The sequence below is a fragment of the Myotis brandtii genome, unplaced genomic scaffold (genome assembly GCF_000412655.1).
Source record: "Myotis brandtii unplaced genomic scaffold, ASM41265v1 scaffold192, whole genome shotgun sequence".
Classification (NCBI taxonomy): domain Eukaryota; kingdom Metazoa; phylum Chordata; class Mammalia; order Chiroptera; family Vespertilionidae; genus Myotis; species Myotis brandtii.
Genome location: NW_005357159.1, coordinates 372,317 through 393,239, shown reverse-complemented (window position 1 = coordinate 393,239; position 20,923 = coordinate 372,317). Strand labels below are relative to the sequence as shown.

Here is a 20,923-nt window from a genome sequence, read left to right as displayed (position 1 = left end):
ATGGGGCTTTACTTCCTTATGGTGACCCTTTTTTTTAGAAACTGTGTCCAATGTTTGACATAAATGCAGAGACCAAGGCTTGAACCTCAACATCATGATATAATTGGACCATTCACACCCTTTCTTGAAGGGCTCTGAAATGAGGATGGCAATGCCAACTTTGGGATGTGTTTGCAAGGGGCATTAAACAATTGTGCTGGCACCGTGCAGAGTGCCTGGGTTTTGCACAGATTCAGTAACGTTTCATGCCATGGTATCTATTTGTCTGCCAGTTGGAGCCAATCTGGATGGGCCTGCTATAGGGACTGCTTTAACACCTAAATAGCATGGAGCAGTGTCACTTATTCCAATTGAGACCCACCTGAGGTGCTAGTTGGAAACGGTACACGTCGCCCAACTCTCACCCCTCTCGCTCTTGGACAGTGGTATTTCCAAAGAGCTTTCCTGGGGCAGTGCCTCTTCTCAGAGGATCAGAGGCCACGCGGCCTCCAGAGCCATCTATTCAGTGTGTGGAGACTGGAGGCTCAGTGCAGCTTTCAAGACCTCCCTGCAAAGCTTTGAAAAAGAAAAACCCGCAGCAGAGCAGGCACCTCCGAATGAGGCTGTGTCTCCGCACTGCTCGTTAAGCAGTAAATAATTAAAACTCCCCGAAAAAGACAGGTAAAATAGAGGCAGCTCTGTCAGTAACACAGACATGAAAGAGCAGGGGAAGAAAATGAATTTTAAAAAAATGCAATGAAATAATTCATTTGAAGCTCTAATAAAGTTTCATTTGCAGTCTTGTTTAAAGATATATCAGACTTTAGGGATGTAACCTAATTACATTTTTATTCTAAGTTCCATTCAAAGATCTTGGACTTTGGTTCTTTAACACAGATCAAACATGGAATAATTTTCTTGTGGCTATCAATACTTTAAAAGGATCTCTTGATTAAATACTGTAAGGTCTTATGAACAAGTACATATAGTAGATGGGAAATAAACTGACATGCCTTGAAAAGTGACAACTAATTAATATAGAAAAAGTAATGCTAATTGACTTAACTTATGAAAAATAACTTTTTTTTATTTTTTAATCCTCTCCCGAGGATATTTTTTCCATTGATTTCTAGAGAGTGGGAGGGAGGAGGGGGAGGAGAGAGAGAGAGAGAGAGAGCGAGAGAGAGAAACATTGATGTGAGAGAGACATTAATTGGTTGCCTCCCTCACCTGCCCCTACTGGGGCTGGGGAACTGCAACCTAGGTATGTGCCCTTGACCAGGGATTGAACCTGTGACCCTTCAGTCCCAAGGCCCACACTCTAATCACTGAGCCAATCTGGCCAGGGCAAAAAATAACTTTTTAACATTAAATTCACTTTCATTCCAATGTAAAGTGATCAGTTCCTAATACTGATCTAGTCAGGTGCTCCTTAGAAAATGGATACTAGTGCCCACTTTTCGAATCCATTCTTGGAATTTAATCCGAATGAGAAGTGCCAGAGTGGTGAGCCAGGCAACCATGTAGACTTGAAAGGGGAGACGCTTCCGCCAGGCATCAGCCCCGGCGCCTTCCTATGGGTGGATATGTTGGAGTAATCGGGTTCATCCCTAGACACTTTTTGGCTTTATTTCATATTGTTACTAGGAAACCTGAATGGATTAATGTGTTCACTCTTTCAGAGAATCTTTTTGGAAAAGTTTCCTCCAAAGGGACCTTTAAAATGCAAATTTAGAAGCAGTTTAAAAGTGAGGGGAAATAGAAAAATATAATTTATTTTTTAACTATTAAGAGGGAAAAAATGTTCCCCATGAACTTGGGCAGCTGTACTAGAGGTGTGAGCAGGCGGGGAAGGACACGGGGGCTGAGGGAGAGTTTGGTCATGATTCAGCAGCAACCATTGGAGGGAGGTTTTGTTGGAGTTGTTTTTGTTCCCCAACCCAAATATCCACAGTGCCCGCCAGGAAATCTATTTTCAGGGTAAACATTGAATGAGTTGCCCTTTGTTGGTTCCAGTGCTGTTTTCTCTTGAGGCATTCTGTATGTAATAGAGGCTTCATGGTTACAAATTTTAAAATATGATAGCAACTTAAACAGAAAATAAGAGTGATTCCATAGGTACAGAACAGACTGACAGCTGTCAGAGGGGAGGGGGGATGGGGAGCTGGGTAAAAGGGTGAAGGGATTAAGCAAAAACAAACAAACCCCAAAACAAAACAAAAAACAGTATGGTGATTACTGGAGGGAAAAGGGGGGTGGGGGAGGTAGAAGAGGGTAAAGGGGTATAACTGGTGACAGAAAGAGACTGGACTTGGGATGGTAAACACACAATACAATATACAAATGCTGTATTATAGAATTGTACCCTTGAAACCTATATAATTTTATTAATATCACCACAATAAATTCAATAAAAATTAAAATAAATAAAAGAAGAGTCATTTAAAATCGAAAATAATCATGTTATGCGTGTCAAAATCTATTAATAGCAAAAAACAAAGACATATTGTCTTACCATTGTTTGGAGCATGAATAAAATGCTAGGTTTAGAGATACAAAATAAAATGTTAATGTTCCCTACATTAGGGTAACCATTTTATTCAGGTTTGCCCGGGACTTGCTGGTTCAAACGCCGAATCCAGTCCTGGGAGCCTGCTCAGTCCCAGGCAAATCCTGTGGAGCAGTCACCCTAACACTGACTCAAAATACAAAGAATTTTGAAAATATTTAGCACAAGTGTAATATATTTTACAGGCAAAAAATATTTTTATCAACATAAATAAAACACTATGAGGGGGGAATCTTAAAAAGCACTTGAAAATTGTGGTCAAGTATCATTCCCCTCCTTTTCTAAATTCATACAGAATTTTTAAACAGTTGTAAAGAGATTAATGTAATTTTCAGCTAACCTAAATTATTTTATTAGAACTACTTTCCACATTTCTAAAAGTGAAGTTAATCGATAAAGATGTATTGAAAATTTTATACTTGCTATGCATTGCTGTATTTCTTCCCAAAACCATTTAAATGATTCAAATTATCACCAGCAATACCTGTAAGTATTATTTTAAGGAACCTTAATTACTTTTTTTGCATTTTAAGAAGTGTTAAATGGCATTTCACAATGATTCAAACTGATTTTTGTAGAAGTTTGTTATTTTCCTATATATTCATTACATATCGTATTTCCTCTTTGACAAATTGTCTCTTTTTATCCTCTTTCCATGAAATTACAGTCATCTTAACATTTTTCTTACCAATTGATATATACTTTATACAGAATATAGCTACTTGTTCTTTGTCATATATGCTGCATATAAAGTTATGATTTTCCTTTCTCCAATCCCCTACCCTCTATGTGAATACCAATGCTGTTTCTTCTGCTGCAATGTCTGGAGTCATCCTTCCTTTCCATCTATTTAGCCAACATACCAGCCCACTCCCCTCACCAGTCTCAATGCCTCCTTGAGCTTCTCCTGCTTCTAGTTCCCCCATTCTAGGTTATCCTACCCACAATTATTGAGCAGCCTAATTCACATGTCAACACATGACAAAGGCCTGATTATAGAGCCACCCAAACCTGCCTGCCCCCACTCCCTCAGTCTACTAGTCACGTTCTCTTCCAATCTGCTCTTTGTGTGAAAAGGCCTCTATACTGTGCTAGCCTTCATGGACTTGCTTTCTTAGAGAACCATCCTGTCTCTGCACAACCTGGATAGGCTGAAACTGTAGTAAACATTACATCACGAGGGGGTCAAGTCACTAGTACCCATAGATGGAAAGAGATTCTCAGTGAACACTGCATGGGGCTCTTGGGGTGGGGGATGGGAAAAGGACCATGAAGGCAGATGGTTGGTCAAGCTGGCAAACGACAGAGGATATAAAAAAGGAGACACAATTTTTTTATTTATAATTTTCTCAGGGTTCATTTTATATCAGAGCCTTTTATTATTATAATTTTAATAAAAATAGGTGAATCCAGAAGGTCAGCTTTGTGAGGTCTCTCTGCTGAGCAAACCTTTGTGCAGAGATGTGGTTCCAGGAAGTGAAAGGACACCAGACTAAGATCCAAAGGCACGGGGGTCCAGTCTGGGCTCTGATATGTTTTAGTTCTCATGTAAGCTCTCAGATCCCTGTTTCCTGCAAATCTGCAAAGGGGAATAACATCACCTATATCATGCATGAGAAAAAGCACTTCATATGTTGCATCATACACTTATGTGTGACTGCCACCATGTATATCGCAGATACAGCTGACTTGCTCTAAGTCCATCTAAATCAGTGGTTCTCAACCTGTGGGTCGCGACCTCTTTGGGGGTCGAATGACGCTTTCACAGGGGTCGCCTAAGACCATTGGAAAGTACATAAATTACATATTGTTTTTGTGATTAATCACTATGCTTTAATTATGTTCAATTTGTAACAATGAAAATACATCCTGCATATCAGATATTTACATGACAATTCACAACAATAGCAAAATTACAGTTATGAAGTAGCAATAAAAATAATTTTATGGTTGGGGGTCACCACAACATGAGGAACTGTATTAAAGGGTTGCAGCATTAGGAAGGTTGAGAACCACTGATCTAAATGGTACTGGGAAATCAGTTTGAAGAACCATGCGATATTAAGATAGTCTGTGTGTATTTGTGTTGAGCATTTCACAGAGAAGGAAAAGCTAGCTGACAGGGGTATGGAGCTCTGCATTGGCTCTTGCACCTGCTATTAACAAACTATGTGGCCATGACAAAATGTTTAATTACTCCGGTTCAGCTTCCTCATTGGCAAATTATGCTCTTCTCGAGCATCAACTTAGGAATCATGAAAAACTGTGAAAAATGAATCACCAGAGAATAGTTCTTGTCTTCTTCTATTCTCCACCCAAGCTACTGCCCCTTCAAAGTGTATGCAGGAGCCCAGCATCCAAGTGGAAGAATAGGGACAAGCAGAGACCAAAATAATATGTACCTACTGTGTGCAGAAATGTGATCTTAGCACTTGGAAAGGCAATAGGGAAGTTATTCATAGAGTAAGGCCTGCCCTCTCATATAGAGGCATCATCAGTGGAGAAGATGGGAGGACTGAGATGCAAGGTCGGAGCTCAAAGGAAGAGAGAGGAGATGGAGGGAGACACCAAGAGGAAGAAGAGCAGCGGTTCCCAGCTGGAGCAGGTGAGGGGGTCCCCAGTACAGATCACTCACTGCCATTGCTGGCCTCTCTGAAGACTTTCTCCAGTTTTAACTGGGGGCTCACTACAGTTGCTGCCTGTCAGCCTGATACTGCACTTTCGTGGTATGGTAGCTCCCCCCGTCTACTTAAGTAACAGGCACACTGCGAGGAAGAAAATGTGAAAACAGAAAGCAGCCTTTATGTAGGCCTACGTGCCATATGTGCCAAGCAGAACACCAGGCACTTCGCTTATCTCATTTAATCGTCAAAATAATTCTCTGAAGAGCTAGAATTGATTTATTATTATTTTTTAATAATGAAGAGTGGTACAAAGAAGTTAATTTTAGGCTCCATCTCTGCTTTTTATAAACTGACATTTTTCTTTCCCTAATAAGTAAAGAAGTTGACAGAGTTTTAAAAGACTGATGTTTCAATAGCCATCTAAGCAGCCGTGGAAATCAAAGCTGGACGTGGACTAAGAGCAAAGTGCACGTGCTCACACTCCCTCACGTCAGAGACGAGGAAAGCAAGATCCACACAGTTAACCAGCCAATGACAATGTCAAGAGAATCCAAGTTTACTGCCCCACCTGATAGTTTCTCCTCTGCTAGACTTCATCTGCAGCCTTGTGCTTCAATGCCGTGTTAGGTTAAGTATCTAAACCAAGACAGTCATTCAGCGTTTATCAGCTAACACTAATTTAATCCCTGTGCCTGCTTTACTTAAGCTGTAACCCATATTTCTACTACTCCTGCAGCTTTGAGCTTCCCTTGCTATCTGAAAACCAATTAACAATTCACATTGCCCCCACTTTTCTACTTCATTAATAATGGGACTGGATCTATAATAGTTCTTTAATCGTCACTATTATATCTTTTTGCATTTTTTTTCTAATTTGAATTCTGAATTGTTTAATGTATTACATAAGTCTCCCCCCCCCCCCCCCACCACTTGACCTCTCCCCGGTTGCTCCCATCCCCCACTATATTTCTTACCAACTCTAAAAACCTTCTGCCCTTTCCTATGCTTTTTAATTTAATAGATTTTTAAAAAATTAGCTACCTTTTTCCCTAATTAAAAAGCAACCCATACACAAGGTAACCAGTTGTGTGGTACGAAAGGGCACATATGCAGAATGCACCTGTCTTCCTTCCACATCCTCAGCGTGCTTCTCCAGAGGCGCCTCCGTTCAGATGAGATGTTGTGTATTTGATGGGTTTTAAATCCCCTCAACAGCGCTTACATCTCTATTAATTTTTAATAAAATGAAAGAGAAAATAAAATACCACACTAAAAACTGATATATCCTTTGCATTTCTTTTAGTTATTAAGGCTGTTTTTCTAATAAAGTGGCAAACATTATTCCATGACAAATAAGAAATTACCAAGAAATTTCTATCAATTTTGATGTGGCATCTTTGATGATATTATTGTATTTTAACCTTTTTTTTTTGAGAACTGAATACCGTGATGATAAATTTCATTTAAAATACCAAAGAATAAACACATCCACCAAATAAAGTCATGTTTTAATGGAATGGGGAATAAGGTAAAAAAAAAGCCAAAACTGTAGGAAAAGATTGTTTATAGGAGATGTTAGGAGAATACGAAAACATCTCCTCATATTATTTTAGATAGTATCCAGTTGATACTATCACAAATGTCTTATCTGTCAGAGCTTGAAATGAAGGAACATGACATTCGTCACATGTCCTCACATCACTCCACCATTATTGTAATTCCCTATTGCCCCTGAAATGACATCTTTTCTTTTTAAGTTAGGAAAAATTACTGACACCATATCGAATACGGTGTTAGTTTCCTGGGGCGGCTGCTACAAAGTACCACAGACTGGGTGGCGTCAATAGCAGAGTTCATTCTCTCTCAGCTCCGGAGGCTGCAAGTCTGAACCAGGAGGTCAGCTGGGTTGCTTCCTGCTGGGCTGTAGGGAGAACCCACTCAGTGCCACCCTCCTGGGTCTTGGTAGCTTCAGGTGTTCCTTGGCTTGTAGATGATGTTCTCCGTGTCTTCACATTACTTTCCCTCTGAATATGTCTGTCTCTCTGCCCAATCTCCTCCTCCTTATGTGGACACCAGTCATCAGGGTCCACCTAATTAGGGTCATCGTATCTCCGTCTTCTACAAATATTGGAGGTTAAGAATTCAACATCTTTTTGGGGTCCACAATTCAACGCATAACAAATGTGATTGGAAATTCTTTCTCAAATGAGTAACCAGGAAGTGCCAGCAGTGTTACAACACTTGTCCTGACTGGCAGTGCAGTTACTAAGAGCTGTCAGCACCAAACCTGGAGAAGCAAAGCAAAAGAGTGTGATCCCATGACAGGAGTCTGCGGGCTGCTGGAAAAGTCCTTCTCCAACGAGCAAACAGATAATCAGAGTCACAGACACAGTCACAGTGTGAGGCACATGGGAGCCCATGCCCATGGCAAATCTGAGGTCAAGGCAGAGAGGGGACAGGGCAAAAGGATCAGGCTGTGTAAGAGGACAGTGCTAAGAGGCTTCACGGCAGGAGGTCTTCATTTGAAGAAATAAGAACTGGTGTTTTTGGCTGTGCCTCCAACCAGCCTAACGCCCAGACTGCTGAACAGGGAAAATGCCATTCCCTTCACACATGTAGGGCTTGGGCTTAGAGGAGTTGAATCAGTTGCTGCGAGAGCTGTTGCAAGACGAATGCTTTGTTTTCCTTGCATTCCCTACACTCCCAATGAGAAGCAGCCTATTTAGTCCTGGTATTTAAAGGCAAGCAGGATGGACAGTCTCCCCCTGGCTCTGTCCACGGGCCATTGGAGCTGGTAGAATACCCTGCTTCTACCTAGAGTTGGTGGGGGGGCAGTTGTAGGAACAGCACCTCATTCAAGCCAAGTGTCTACCAGGCATTCTTCCAGGACAGAGGTTTGATCGTCTCTTGCTTTAACTCACTGGTTCTCTTCTACGTTGATCAGTTCTTGGAAACATCTGGTCACGGGGAGTGGTGGGGGGGCTCCTTTTGAAGCTCAGAATCTTGCTCATGGTCCTAGCTTTGTCTTAATTCTTAAAGATCAGGACTTCTGTGCCCATAATCTCTTTATGCAGAACTTAAAGATTTACTAGTAAGAGGTAAGGGTTAACTCATCCAGCACTGATCCCCTGCAGGTTGGTGTGGCGAGCTGGTATGGCCATGGCATACTCAGCCCCAGGGCACCTTATGTGCCGTGCCAGCTCAGCCAGATTCAGTGACCCTGAGGGGGGACGGTGAAGGATTGAGAAAAGACAGACAAGAGAATAAAAGCTGTCCTCTCTGATGGAGAGCCTCCCTGATGGAGAGCTAGCGACAGCGCCACGTACTACAAGCCGTGTCTTTATTTTATGGCCAGATTCCACGAGGGAAAGAAGGGTGTGGTCAAGATGTTTAAAACATTCTTGTGGGTTTCGATTCTACTCAACTACATGCACCTGAACTCTATCAAGCCCATCTTACTCGGACACATGGGGCCACATGTTCGGACCATAGGTTCAAGCTTACAACTATAGCTGTTGGCTATAATTGTGCTGGGAAGGCTTTGCCCTCCAAGCTGGGACTTGCACGTGGCAATGAGAAGACTGTGCCCTCTCATTAGTCTGAGGCTTGAACCTGTCCAAACACTGTAGCCACTCTCCACAGGCTGGTTTCCTAGAAAATAAGATGGACTCTAAGAAGGTTCCAAGGAAACCAGTTAGGCTCAGTGCTTTTAAGGAAATCAATCCTGACCTATTGCAAAGGCTTAGCTCCCAGTCCCTCTCTCCTGACAGGGGAGAGGTTGATGCTCCCCTAACAGTGAATGCCTGTGTGGGAAATCTTGCTATTTGTATGCTATATCCCATGGCTGCAACCCTAGGCACATACCTCAGCCCCCATACCTTTCCCTGCACCCCCTCTGCAGATCCTGCATGGGAGGGACTCTGCGACCTCAAAGCCTGGGTGCTGAGCTGGCAGAATATGGCTGGTATCAAGGCTCTGCCACATCATATTGCTAATCTGTCTGGCCCCTGATCACACCAGGAGTTGGACGATACTTCCCTAAACATACAGCATCCAATGAAAGGGCGGTGGGGGACCTGTACTCCTGCTGCTGCTCCTGTCTCTGGGAGCCATCTTTGAGCAGTGCTGCCCTAACAGGCCTGCTGTGAGTGCTTCTGACCAATTACCTTGTTAGCATGGCAATTGTCCCAGCAAACTGGGTGTCCAGCCAGGCCCAGACCATGGCCTCCTGGTAGCATGTCAGGGACCGGAGGTAGATTAAAGGCCAACAATGGAGAGGAAGAGTCCTGCTGGTGGTGTTGTGACCAGCTTCAGGATTGCCACTTAGTAACCAAGAGGCATTCCAGTGTGTCTCCAAACACTACCCTACTACTGGTGCCCTCTGGGCCCTGGCAAACCACACTGACTCACACTATTTCGAATCTGTCCAGGTCAACATTAATTCTAAGACCTGAGCAAGCTAACCAGGATAACTCTGTCTTTCCTCAGTCGCGGGGAGAACTTGGGATCAATGCTGTAGATCCTGGTTTGCCTTTAATCAATCCTTGGGCTAAAGCACAGGTAATGGCTTTCTGAAATAGGTGGTGTGCACTCCCTAAGCTGTTCCAACAATGGCTTCCCCTGCCCGTCTTCCGTGAACATGATCAGCATCCGGGGCTATCACCCAACATCTATTTCTAATCCTCCTCCTGATCTCCCACAGGCAAGTCCAGACTCAAAGCCCATATGGGTTGGAATAGAAGAGAATGGTCCCAGAGTGAGAGATGATAATTAGAAGCTGCCCGTTGGAATTGGGGAAGGAGTGACAGGACAAAAAGCAGGCAGAAATTAAGGGTTAATTTGTCCAAGTCTGATGTCCCTCCATGCTAGCCTCCTACAAAAGAGACTGGCCTTCTGCAGGGCTCCACGGAAACCAGCTGGTCCCTAGTACTAAGTCCATTAATTTGGTCAAAAACAAAGTTTGGACCCAGATTCTAAATCATTGGAAGGGGCAGAGAAAAAGGTTCTGGTATTTGCTCAACTATAAACACTGATGTGGTCAACACTGCTCTAATTTACCAGCTCCCAATAAAGCTGCAAGGCCTGGACCCAGTTCCTTGATCTTGTCAGGGAAGGGTTTGGGGCTGCATCTGATCACTAATGCTGCCCTGGCAGGAAAGGACTGCAGTTAAGGTTCTGCTATATCATCGTGTTTTCACTGTCCTTCCCCCTGATCATACTGGGAAGGAGCCAGTGCTTCACGAATCCTGTCTTTTAAAAAGTGCTCTCTCTCCCCAGGTCTGACACCTGGCCCACTAGACCTCTGAATGGGCATATCTCCTATCGATCAGTATCTGAGGGCTTTCCCCAATGCTCCAGACATGGCATGAATGCTCTCTGCCTCTTTGCCCTGTTTGCATGAAAAAGTCCTTACAAATAGGTCACAATTCTGACCGAATATATAGCCACTGATTTGCACAAGTGTCTGTCAGTCCATGACTAGTCCATGTCTGCCACCCAAGCTACAGTCAAAATAACTGCCCTGAAGAATGAAACTGCCAGCCCTTGAGCCAATGGAGATCAGGCACACTGTACAAGAGGGCCCATCTTTAGCAGCACTGGGGGTTAGAACCTGTCTGCTGTGCTTGACTCTGGCCAGGGGGCTCTGGGTGAGGCTCTGGTCCCGTATGTACCACTGGGCTAAACACTGGCACTGATTGTACTCAGGTGCCCAGACCCTGTGACTATGGCCTCTGCTCAAGTTCATTTGCTCTATGGTTCCCTGAGGGTGCTGGAGCCATGCCCTGGACTGCAGCCTGCTCGGTTGGGCCCTGACAATCCGCCTTTTGCCATCTGCCGGCTGGTATCCTGCTTTAACCTGAATGGGCACCCCTGGAATCAGGATGCTGCCACCTGCCCCTGAGCACAGCTGCCACCTAGCTGTTGCTGTGGGGCCTCCATTAGCTTGTCTAGACCAATCAGATCAGATATGCGGAAGCTACACCATTGTCACTTCAGTGGGAACCCTACAGCCAGGTAAGTCCCCATTCCACTCTAGCCACATATTTTTGATAGCTCTACTTTACCTCCTTCATGAAAATTCTAAAATTCTAAAAGCTACACCAGTAATTTTCACCATTGCTAGGTACAGTACACAATCAAAGGCAATCTCTAGAATTTTCATCAACACCAACTCAGCCACTTTATCCATCAGGCAGTAAAGGCATGCTTCTCAGGGCCTATGAACTGATTAAGCCATAGAAAAATAATTCAGATCTGACAGAAAGTAGTTGCAAAACAAAACAACACAACCTGAAAATAATTATAGTCAAAATATTCGATTTACTATGGAATTATGCTATATGGTGGGACATTTAAATGTAAGCCAGCCAACGACCTGCTCTCAGGGCAGCCCCACCCTGATCACATTTCCCAAATGCATCCTCACTCTCAGCCACTAAAATGATGTGGGCAACCAGGTGCCATGGTTACTGATCAAGATTACTAGGCACTCCAATATTTGTTGGATGAGTAAATGGATGAATGGATGAATGAATGAATGAAGCAATTAATAAATCCTCCAATAGAAATACATTGAAAGATTAAAAACAACAGCAACACAGAACAAAGAAACCAGGAGTTGTTATTTACTAGGTATTGACTTTCAATTTTGCAAGATGAAAAAGTTCTGAAGTCTGGTTATATGATAATGTGAATATACTTAACACCACTGAACTTAGAAACAGTTAAGATGGCCAATTTTGTTATATAGTCTTTTACCACAATAAAATTTTTTTTGAGAAATCAAACCAAATATTAAAAATCAGGAATAAAATTTTTAGAAAAATTCAGAATATACTTATTAGTAGCTATCTGAATCTTACCAGACCACTCTTAAATTTTCATCAATGTAGCCCTGACTTAATCACGCCTTATTTTCTGATATTATTTCTTATTTCTTTTGTGACTTATGTTTTGGGACCAGTAATTGACAGTTTGATTATTTGATTTGTCATCATAGGTGACAGAATTTGATGGCTTCAATTATAAAAACAAAGCAAAAAGAAATTTTTATTTTATTCATTTGGGGGGAGGGTTCCCAGAGTTGACAGCAAAGTGCAGCATTATATTTTAGCATATAATCTTCAGGAACTTTTAGACTTAGCTCATCATAAAAGTAAAGCAATTATTTGTTTGTGTAGAGCAGGGGCTACTAGCAACAGGCTGTGAAGCTAGCTGACTAATATCAGTTCCAACACTAACTAGCTTTCCCTCATTGTGCCAGTTTCCTCATCCTCAAAGTGAAGATACTTTTTAAAAGTTTGAAAAAAAAAGTATTTATCTCACCTGTGAAATGGGAATATTGGTAGTAATTTTTAAAAGCTTAAGCAAAAATTTCACCTTGAATCTTACTTTATTTAAGCAAGACCTTACCCCATTTTTACAAATTGAAAAACATGATAAAATATTTTTGTCTTCAGATATATTTTCTACCCACTATCCTTACATAAATAATTATAACTTAAATTTCTACTTGCAGTCCTTATTAAACCACCATACAAAATATGTTTCTGACGATTTTTTGTTGTTTTTAACTTTGGCTTGTCTTAAGATAACATTGTTAGCTATGAAGTTATTTTTAAAAAAGAACATTTCCTTCAGAAATTACTATAAAATCATGATGGAGCCATATCTGAGATTTTTAGATATTTTTTGTTTTTTGTATAGGGGCACTTGGAAAAATCCTCATTTTCACACATGAGAAATTAATTTAAAATGAACAAAGAAAGCGCTAAAAAAGGAAAAAACAATTCAAAATGGTGCAGCATGTTTGTGAATGAAGGATGTATGGGGTTTGGGGGGAGCTTTCTCTTTGTGATGCTGCTGGGAACTTGAGGCTTAGCGCCGGGGCAGAGGTCAGACGCAAGCAACACTGAAGGTGAGTCCTTAAGTCACACCTTTGCTTTTGAATCTCAGTAACTTATATAAAGCCTCAGGTCTTTTTGTTGACCCCCACCTGCCTTCTGATTGCCTGGACTCTGGATCCTCCAAGGCACCCAAGGCATCCAGGCCGATGGCCACTCACCCTCTTCCTCAAAGAGAAGTCCCATGTGTCCATGCGCCTCGGCTTCTTTCTTCCCACCGTCAATTTTGATCAGTTCAGCAATCTCAAAACATCGTTTGTAGAAGTGGTTCCTTACCCACTTGTCTTCAGAATTATTGAAGTAACAGGCCAGAGCATACAAGTTATCATAGACATCTTCAAAATATTCTTCAAAGAGAGAAAAACATCATAAACTGCATTAGAAGAATGACACATCCCTTCAAATGGCAAACCGATACAGTGACATTTATTTTCTATTTTTCCTTTAAAACATGATTAACTACATTTAAAACTTGAAATGCAAAACTTAATGTATATTAACTAAGAAAGTAGTTGCATTAATTAAAGAATATGCATATGAGGAAAGCAACAAAAAATCTTCCCCAAAACTTAGCACATGTTAGAAATGAACATACCCTTTGGTTGAATCACTAGACTTTATATATAAGACAAAAGACAACAACATATAGTAGCAATGTGCTCAGTGCTTTCAGAAGAAATTAGTATGTGGTTATCATTAAAAACTTTTCTCACTAAATATTAAAAAGTAAATACAGAGAAAGCAAGGTTTCTTAACTATGGCAAAAGATAATGTAAATAATGTAAGTGAAAATGGCAAGGTTTTTCACTTAGAAGAAAAACAATCATGGGGCTTATAAGAAAAAAAATCAAGAATGAGTGGATTAAAAACTGTGATACATCTACACAATGGAATACTATGCTGCTATAAAAAGAAGGAATTCTTACCATTTACTACAGCATAGATAGAACTGGAGAGCATTATGCTAAGTGAAATAAGCCAGTCAGAGAAAGACAACTATCACATGATTTCACTCATTTGTGGAATATAATGAACAACATAAACTGATGAACAAAAACAGATCCAGAGACAGAGAAAGATCAATCAGACCATCAAACCACAGAGGGAAGGTAGGGGAGGGTGGGGGTAAGGGGGAGAGATCAACCAAAGGACTTGTATGCATGCATATAAGCCTAACCAATGGACATGGACAACAGGGGTTTGAGGGCATGAGTGGGGGGAGTGGAGGGGGGCAATGAAGGGATAAGGACATATATGTAATACCTTAATCAATAAAGAAAAGAAAAAAAGATGACTCAATAAGCTCCATACACTTTCTAGCAATATTTCCAGCCATAAGAGTTACCAGCAATGCTAAGAAAGAGTGAATTTCTATGCTTTTGTGTTCTATGAGTCCTTTTTTCTGCTGAAAATGCATTAATACTAGTCATCCCTGTCACTCAAACAGTATTAGTTTATTAGTTGTTAGTGTGTTAAAGCTACCCTTTCCCCTGAAGTGGCATCTGACCTATTTGTACTAAAAAAAAAAGTATTAATCCTTTGTGAATCAGTCTTGTAAATCCCACTGTCATCAATCATAAACTTAAATCAAAACATTGTGTGTTTATAAATTGTGTCTCAATCCTGTAAACTCCAATCTATTGGTGAATATGAACAAATTCAGAATCCTTATGTCTTTTTGCCTTTGTGCAATAAGTATGTGGTAGCCTCTGGATTACCTTTCCAAGGATTTAAAAAACACACAATCATTATTATTCACTGATATATTCCTGAAAAGATTACAATTGTGAAAAATATTTATACATTGCCCACAACCATTCCTGTAAGATTAAAGTTGAATTGCTTAGGAAAATTGAAACTAAGCTTACTAGAATTGTGCATAAGTCACTCCAATGTTCCAAAAGAAATTTCTAAAACCAAAGTCATTCCTTTACATATATTGCTTCATAATTCCACGGGAAATTAGATTTACCTCAAAATAGGTTTTATACCTAAAATAAAGTAAAGCTAAAAAGTTCTCCCTGTCGGCCTCCGGAGAGCCATCCTGCAGCAGCAAAGGTGAAAATCGGAGACTAACTTGAGGTATTTACTTCAAAACCACGCGCTCATCTCAGAGCTGGCTTCTCCCACGCGTGATCTTCCCATTCTGAGTCTTGTACCTACTGTGAACAGAGCACTCAAATCTGTGTTGTAGTATTTTATATCCTTTGTCGTATTTAGTGATTAGAGAGTTATTTTTAAAGCCTGTAATTAAAATACTTCTCTTCCATTTTTAAAAGTTATATAATGAACTTTTAAAAATATATGTAATGCTGAAATAACTTTTCTATTTTTCAGTAATTAGGCCTTAATAGAAAAACATTTCTAACATTTCATAAATTAAGTTTTGTGTGTTTTTTTAGAATGAGTGATATGAGCTATCAAGATAAATGGAATTTTTTCAGAGTAATAAGTATAAAGGGATATATTCAAGTTTTTAATCTTTGTGTGATCCAAACATATGGCTTGTATTTTTCACATTATAAGCAGCCTTTACCCTCCTTGAATTATCTGCAGGTTTATTTATAAAATGAAAATCAACTTTATTGTTCATTTTTATTTAGATCAGTATTTATTAAGCTACCTAAAAAAGGAAATTCCATGATAAAATAAATTTGGGAAATTATCTTGCTAATTTCCCTCCTTCAGTAAATACACTGGCATGTTAAAGGCTCTGGTAAGTCCTGCAATAAACCAACCTGCCTGACATTAATGTTAATTCACATCATGTTTCTCAAACTTATTTCACCAGAAAATTATTTTTGTTTTGCTTCACATAAAACCTATCAACATCCTGTGGAACTCTGCTTGAGTAGAATATACTTTGAATATCCTAAGTAAATGTTACCAGAAAAAAAAATTGCTGGTTAACCTTGGCAATAATTTAAAGTGGGTGGTGAAGACTTGGCGGGGGAAGGGGGATAGGAGAGGGCAATGGAGAAAAAAAGAGACATATGTAATACTTTCAACAATAAAGATTTATCTAAAAAATAAAGTCAAGTGTAAATAATGTTTGAATTATCTATTGATTCAGTTGCCCATTACCATTATTGTCATCTCTTCTCTAGCCCCATGGGGGCACAGGGCCATAACCATAATGTTACAGATGGTACAGAGATTACTCACAACAACGGGTAATATAAGAAACATTTTCAGGGACAAAGAAACACTTTAACAAATGGAAAATAATCCAAAAAGCAATGACTGGCTTACTTTAAAATACTCCTTTGCTAGAAAACAGAAAATGTTTTGTAAAATAATTTAAGTAAGTCTAGATTCCCGTTCTGGAAATCTCAAGAGACAGAACTGACCCCAAGATAACTATTGTTAGTGCCACAGCTTTGATAACATGAACTTCATGGTAACTCTAGAGTGATGGTCTTTTCAATGAGAAGAAATGCGAATGCTCAGAGATATGCTACTTCAGAGTGAATGTCTCAGATCTCATAATCATATGCAATGGAATCTTGAGGTACTATTAACAGATTTCTATATATTACCTGAAGAGAGTGTGGGGGTGTGTGTGTGTGTGTGTGTGTGTGTGTGTGTGTGTGTTTGTGTGTGCGCGCGCTTGTGTTTAAGGATTTAGGATTAATCCAAGTTAATAAGAGTGAATGTGCATATTCCTTACCCATTTCCTGGGATAGTCTTAACTCAAGTAACAATTTTCTCCCATAAAAATTCATGTGTTAAATGTGAAAAAAAAAGTATACAAAATTTTAAAAAGAACATATAAATGTTTTATATGTCCTGCAATGGAAGCATTTCCAATAATATTTATTGCAATAATTTTAATTTTCTCTATTTCAAACAGGCAAAAGCCACTGCATTTTGATGGCGATAACCCTATAGAAGAGTAATTTTGGGCAAGAGGTGATTTTGTTCCATTTAACAAATGCAACCTTGGTTACCATGGATATATAATAGACCACTCAGTAAAGAAATATTTATTTTCATTATTTATACCATGTATATAAGATATTGGTTATTATAAAATTTGGACTTTGCTAATTTTTGGAATTGGAGAAACATTTTTACTTATATGTATAGTTACTTTTCTTTAATAAAAGATTATAAATTAAAATGTTTTCTACCTTAAAATGGACTATTTAGCATTTTTAGTTTGCTTATCATTACAAAATGCTTTATGATAAGTTTCTCATATTAAGGACACTTTCTGAAGTGATGTATTTGACTCATGTTTATTCTACTTAAATGAAAGCCTCTATTTAAAGCCTTTAGTGAATATGATGATTCAACTTGAAAAAAATGACCACTGGACAAATTTAATCTTGATCAATTTTATTTTCAGTGTAAATATCACTTCAGAATTTGTGGTTGATATCAGTATGTAGGTTTTTTAAAATAGCATTTTTTTATTTATAAAAGTTAATTTACAGAGAAATTGTATGTAAATAACATTTTAAAATTTGCCCAAGTATTCTATTTTAAAAGTCAATTCTACAGTTAAATTCTTCTCATAATACAAATAATCACCTCCTATTTGCTCGCTCTCTCTCTCTCTCTCTCTCTCTCTAGCTCACTTATGGTGGTGGTGGTAGGATTTTTGTGTAACTCATATTTGTAAGTCAGGTCACAACCTGATGAGAAATACGTATTGACTCTACTATGGATGTTGAAAGACTTCTTGCTATCTTCTGATGTTGTTTCCATGGCCCCATCAATTTCCCCCATTGTAGCATTAAGTAACAAAATGTTGCTAATATTTTTTCATAGAAAGGCCTGAAGTGAAATGTAGACATTGTCATGGTAGGGCATGAGCTTCTCTCTTTAGGTCCTATGGTACTTTCACATAAGAAGTTGAAGGAAAGAATAATTTAGAATACCAAATGTATGTCAAAATCTAGGATTTCCAGTCTTTGATAATATAAAATGACTAATTTCTAATATGCAACTAAGAAATACAAATGACAACAACATCAGTACTATAGTAGAGATTAAAATATTTTCTTCAATACTTGAAACATAGTGACTTTCTGGAAAATCTTAGGACACACAAAAAAAGAATCTGTTAGAAACAATGTGATGAAGTACATAAAATTAACAATTTTATTCATAATTGTGATTTGCAGCTTTTAATTCTTCTCACTATCTAATCTAATAAAAGGGAAACATGCAAATTGACCGTACCTTTGCTATGCCCCAAGCCACGCTGACCAGCCAATCAGAGCAACTATATGCAAATTAACCCAACCAAGATGGCGGCCGGCAGCCATGGAGCTGGAGCAAGCAAGAGGCTTGGTTGCCCCAGCGATGGAGGAATCCAAGCTTCCCACCTGCCCGCCCTGGCCGGCTCTGAGCTCCTCTCAAGGCTACAAAGTTTCAATTATAGAAGGCAAATAAATCACAGAATAAAAAAAGAAAAAGAAAAAGAAAAAAAGGAGAGGCTGGGAGCTTCCATCACCGGGGGAGCTTGGCCAGCCTGAAAACGCCCCTCAGCCCCTCACCCAGGCTGGCCAGGCACCCCAGCGGGACCCCCACCCTGATCCGGGACACCCTTCAGGGCAAACCAGCCGGCCCCCACCCATGCACCAGGCATATAATAAAAGGGTAATATGCAAATTGACCCTAACAGCAGAACCACTGGGAATGACTGGTCACTATGACACACACTGACCACCAGAGGGCAGACGCTCAATGCAGGAGCTGCCCCATGGTGGTCAGTGCGCTCCCACAGGGGGAGCTCTGCTCAGCCACAAGCCAGGCTGACGGCTGCCAGCACAGCAGTGATGGAAGGAGCCTCTCCCGCCTCCTCAGCATCACTAAGGATGTCCAACTGCAGCTTAGGTTGGTCCCCACTGGCAAGTGGACATCCCCTGAGGGCTCCTGGGCTGCCAGAGGGATGTCTGACTGCCAGCTTAGGCCCGCAGTGCACACATTTTTGTGCACTGGGCCTCTAGTTTACTAGTAAAAATTCTGATTGAAATCTATAGCATTTATTGATGAAACCCTCAAGTTCCATTATACAAATACTAGAAAATCAGTATACTAATTTTCAAATTCTAATGCTCTTTGAAAGTATCGCCTCAGTGAAAGTTAATATTCAGTTCATAGATAAAGAAGAACTCTGGAAAGTTTCATATTTAGTGATACAGAAGATTTTAATACATCGGAAAGTTGTGGAGATGGTATTAGGTGCTATTCCTTGTCTCCTCTGGTTTGCAATGATAGTACCATAATATTCCTGTGTCTGGGGCAGCCCTGTGATTCAAGGTTCTGGCACTTATTCCATAAAGATGCTTATTTGACTAGGTTGAACTGTGCTAAGATGTCTTAATGTCTCAAATTCATACATGAAGCAATTTATTTTTTTAGTATATTTTTTATTGTTGACAGTATTACAATGTCTCCCATTTCCCCCTCCTTTGTTCCCCTCCATCTAGACCCAACCCATCTCCTCAGGGCTTCCCCACCCTATGGCCCATATCTATGGGCTATGCATATCTACATATATAAAAGCCTAAGTGACCATTGCAATGAACAACTGGTCGACCAGTTGCTATGATGCATATTGACCACTTGAGGGCAGACACTGAATGCAGGAGCTACCCCCTGGTGGTCAGTGAGCTCCCACAGCCAACCTCCTGTGGTGGCCAACCTCCCGCGGTCCCTCCCTGTGGCCGGCTGGCCCGGATCGCCCTGGTAGGGATTGGTGAGATGGCCTCAATCAGCCCCGATCACCAGCCAGGCCGAAGAACCCTACTAGTGCACAAATTTGTGCACCGGGCCTCTAGTAAGTATATAAGTTCTTTGGTTTATCTCTCCTCTCTGCATCAAGGTATATCAGTATACAAGAACCAATTTGTAATCCTCCCTGCACTTACTTTTCCTTTCAGCCACCTCAGCCCTGGTCAGGTAGTAGTAGAAGTGATCCAGCTTATCAGGCTGCTCCTCCAGGGGTTTCTGCAACCAGAAGACGGACCTGACCCTCGCAGCCTCCCTCAGGGCTTCCCACTTCTCCATCAGGGTGAAGAGCTCAGTGAAGGACTTGTGATAGCCATCTCGCAGCATGTCCACACAGATGTTCTTCTTGTATGTGTTCCGGTAACTGGGAGCGAGAATCAGAACACTTAAAATGTTATTTTCATTCTTGAAGTTTGTGCAGTGTTCGTATCCTATAATAATGAAAGGCTGAATCATGCTGCCTTTTTTTCCTTCGTGAAAGCACTGAAAACTAACCACTGAAGAACTTCAGTTTAATGAAAGATGCCAGGAGCTATCTAAACTCAGTAGTTTTAATAAAATTACATTATAAATATATCAATTCTAAAGCTGAGCTCCCTTTGATATGGACAAACAAGCTAGGTAGTTGACTGATGTCTTAGTCTGTCTGAGCTGCTGTAACAAAATATTACTGAATAGCTTATCTACAAAAGAAATTTATCGCTCACAGTTCTGGAGGCTAGAAGTTCGAGATCAAGGCGTCAGTGTGGTTTGTGCTGGTGCCTTCTAGCTGTGTTGTGCCCTCACATAGTGGAAGGGGCTAGGGTTCTCTCTGGAGCAGTGGTTCTCAACCTTCCTAATGCCGCCACCCTTTAATACGGTTCCTCATGTGGTGACCCTCCCAACCATAAAATTATTTTCGTTGCTACTTCATAACTGTAATTTTGCTACTGTTATGAATCATAATGTAAATATCTGATATGCAGAATGTATTTTCATTGTTACAAATTGAACATAATTAAAGCATAGTGATTAATCACAAAAACAATATGTAATTATATATGTGTTTTCCGATGGTCTTAGGCAACCCCTGTGAAAGGGTCGTTCGACCCCCAAAGGGGTCT

The 20,923-nt window shown here is 40.3% G+C and overlaps 1 protein-coding gene across 1 annotated transcript in view; it reads right to left on the bottom strand.

The window, feature by feature from the left end:
• Positions 1 to 20,923, bottom strand: part of TTC29 (tetratricopeptide repeat domain 29) — a 167,584-nt gene that overhangs the window by 119,072 nt on the left and 27,589 nt on the right. The window contains exons 5-6 of the mRNA XM_014538502.1: positions 19,961 to 20,184; positions 13,238 to 13,423 (exon numbers count right to left, since the gene is read on the bottom strand). Coding sequence (XP_014393988.1) covers positions 13,238 to 13,423; positions 19,961 to 20,184 — 410 coding nt within the window. The remainder of the gene's footprint in view (positions 1 to 13,237; positions 13,424 to 19,960; positions 20,185 to 20,923) is intronic.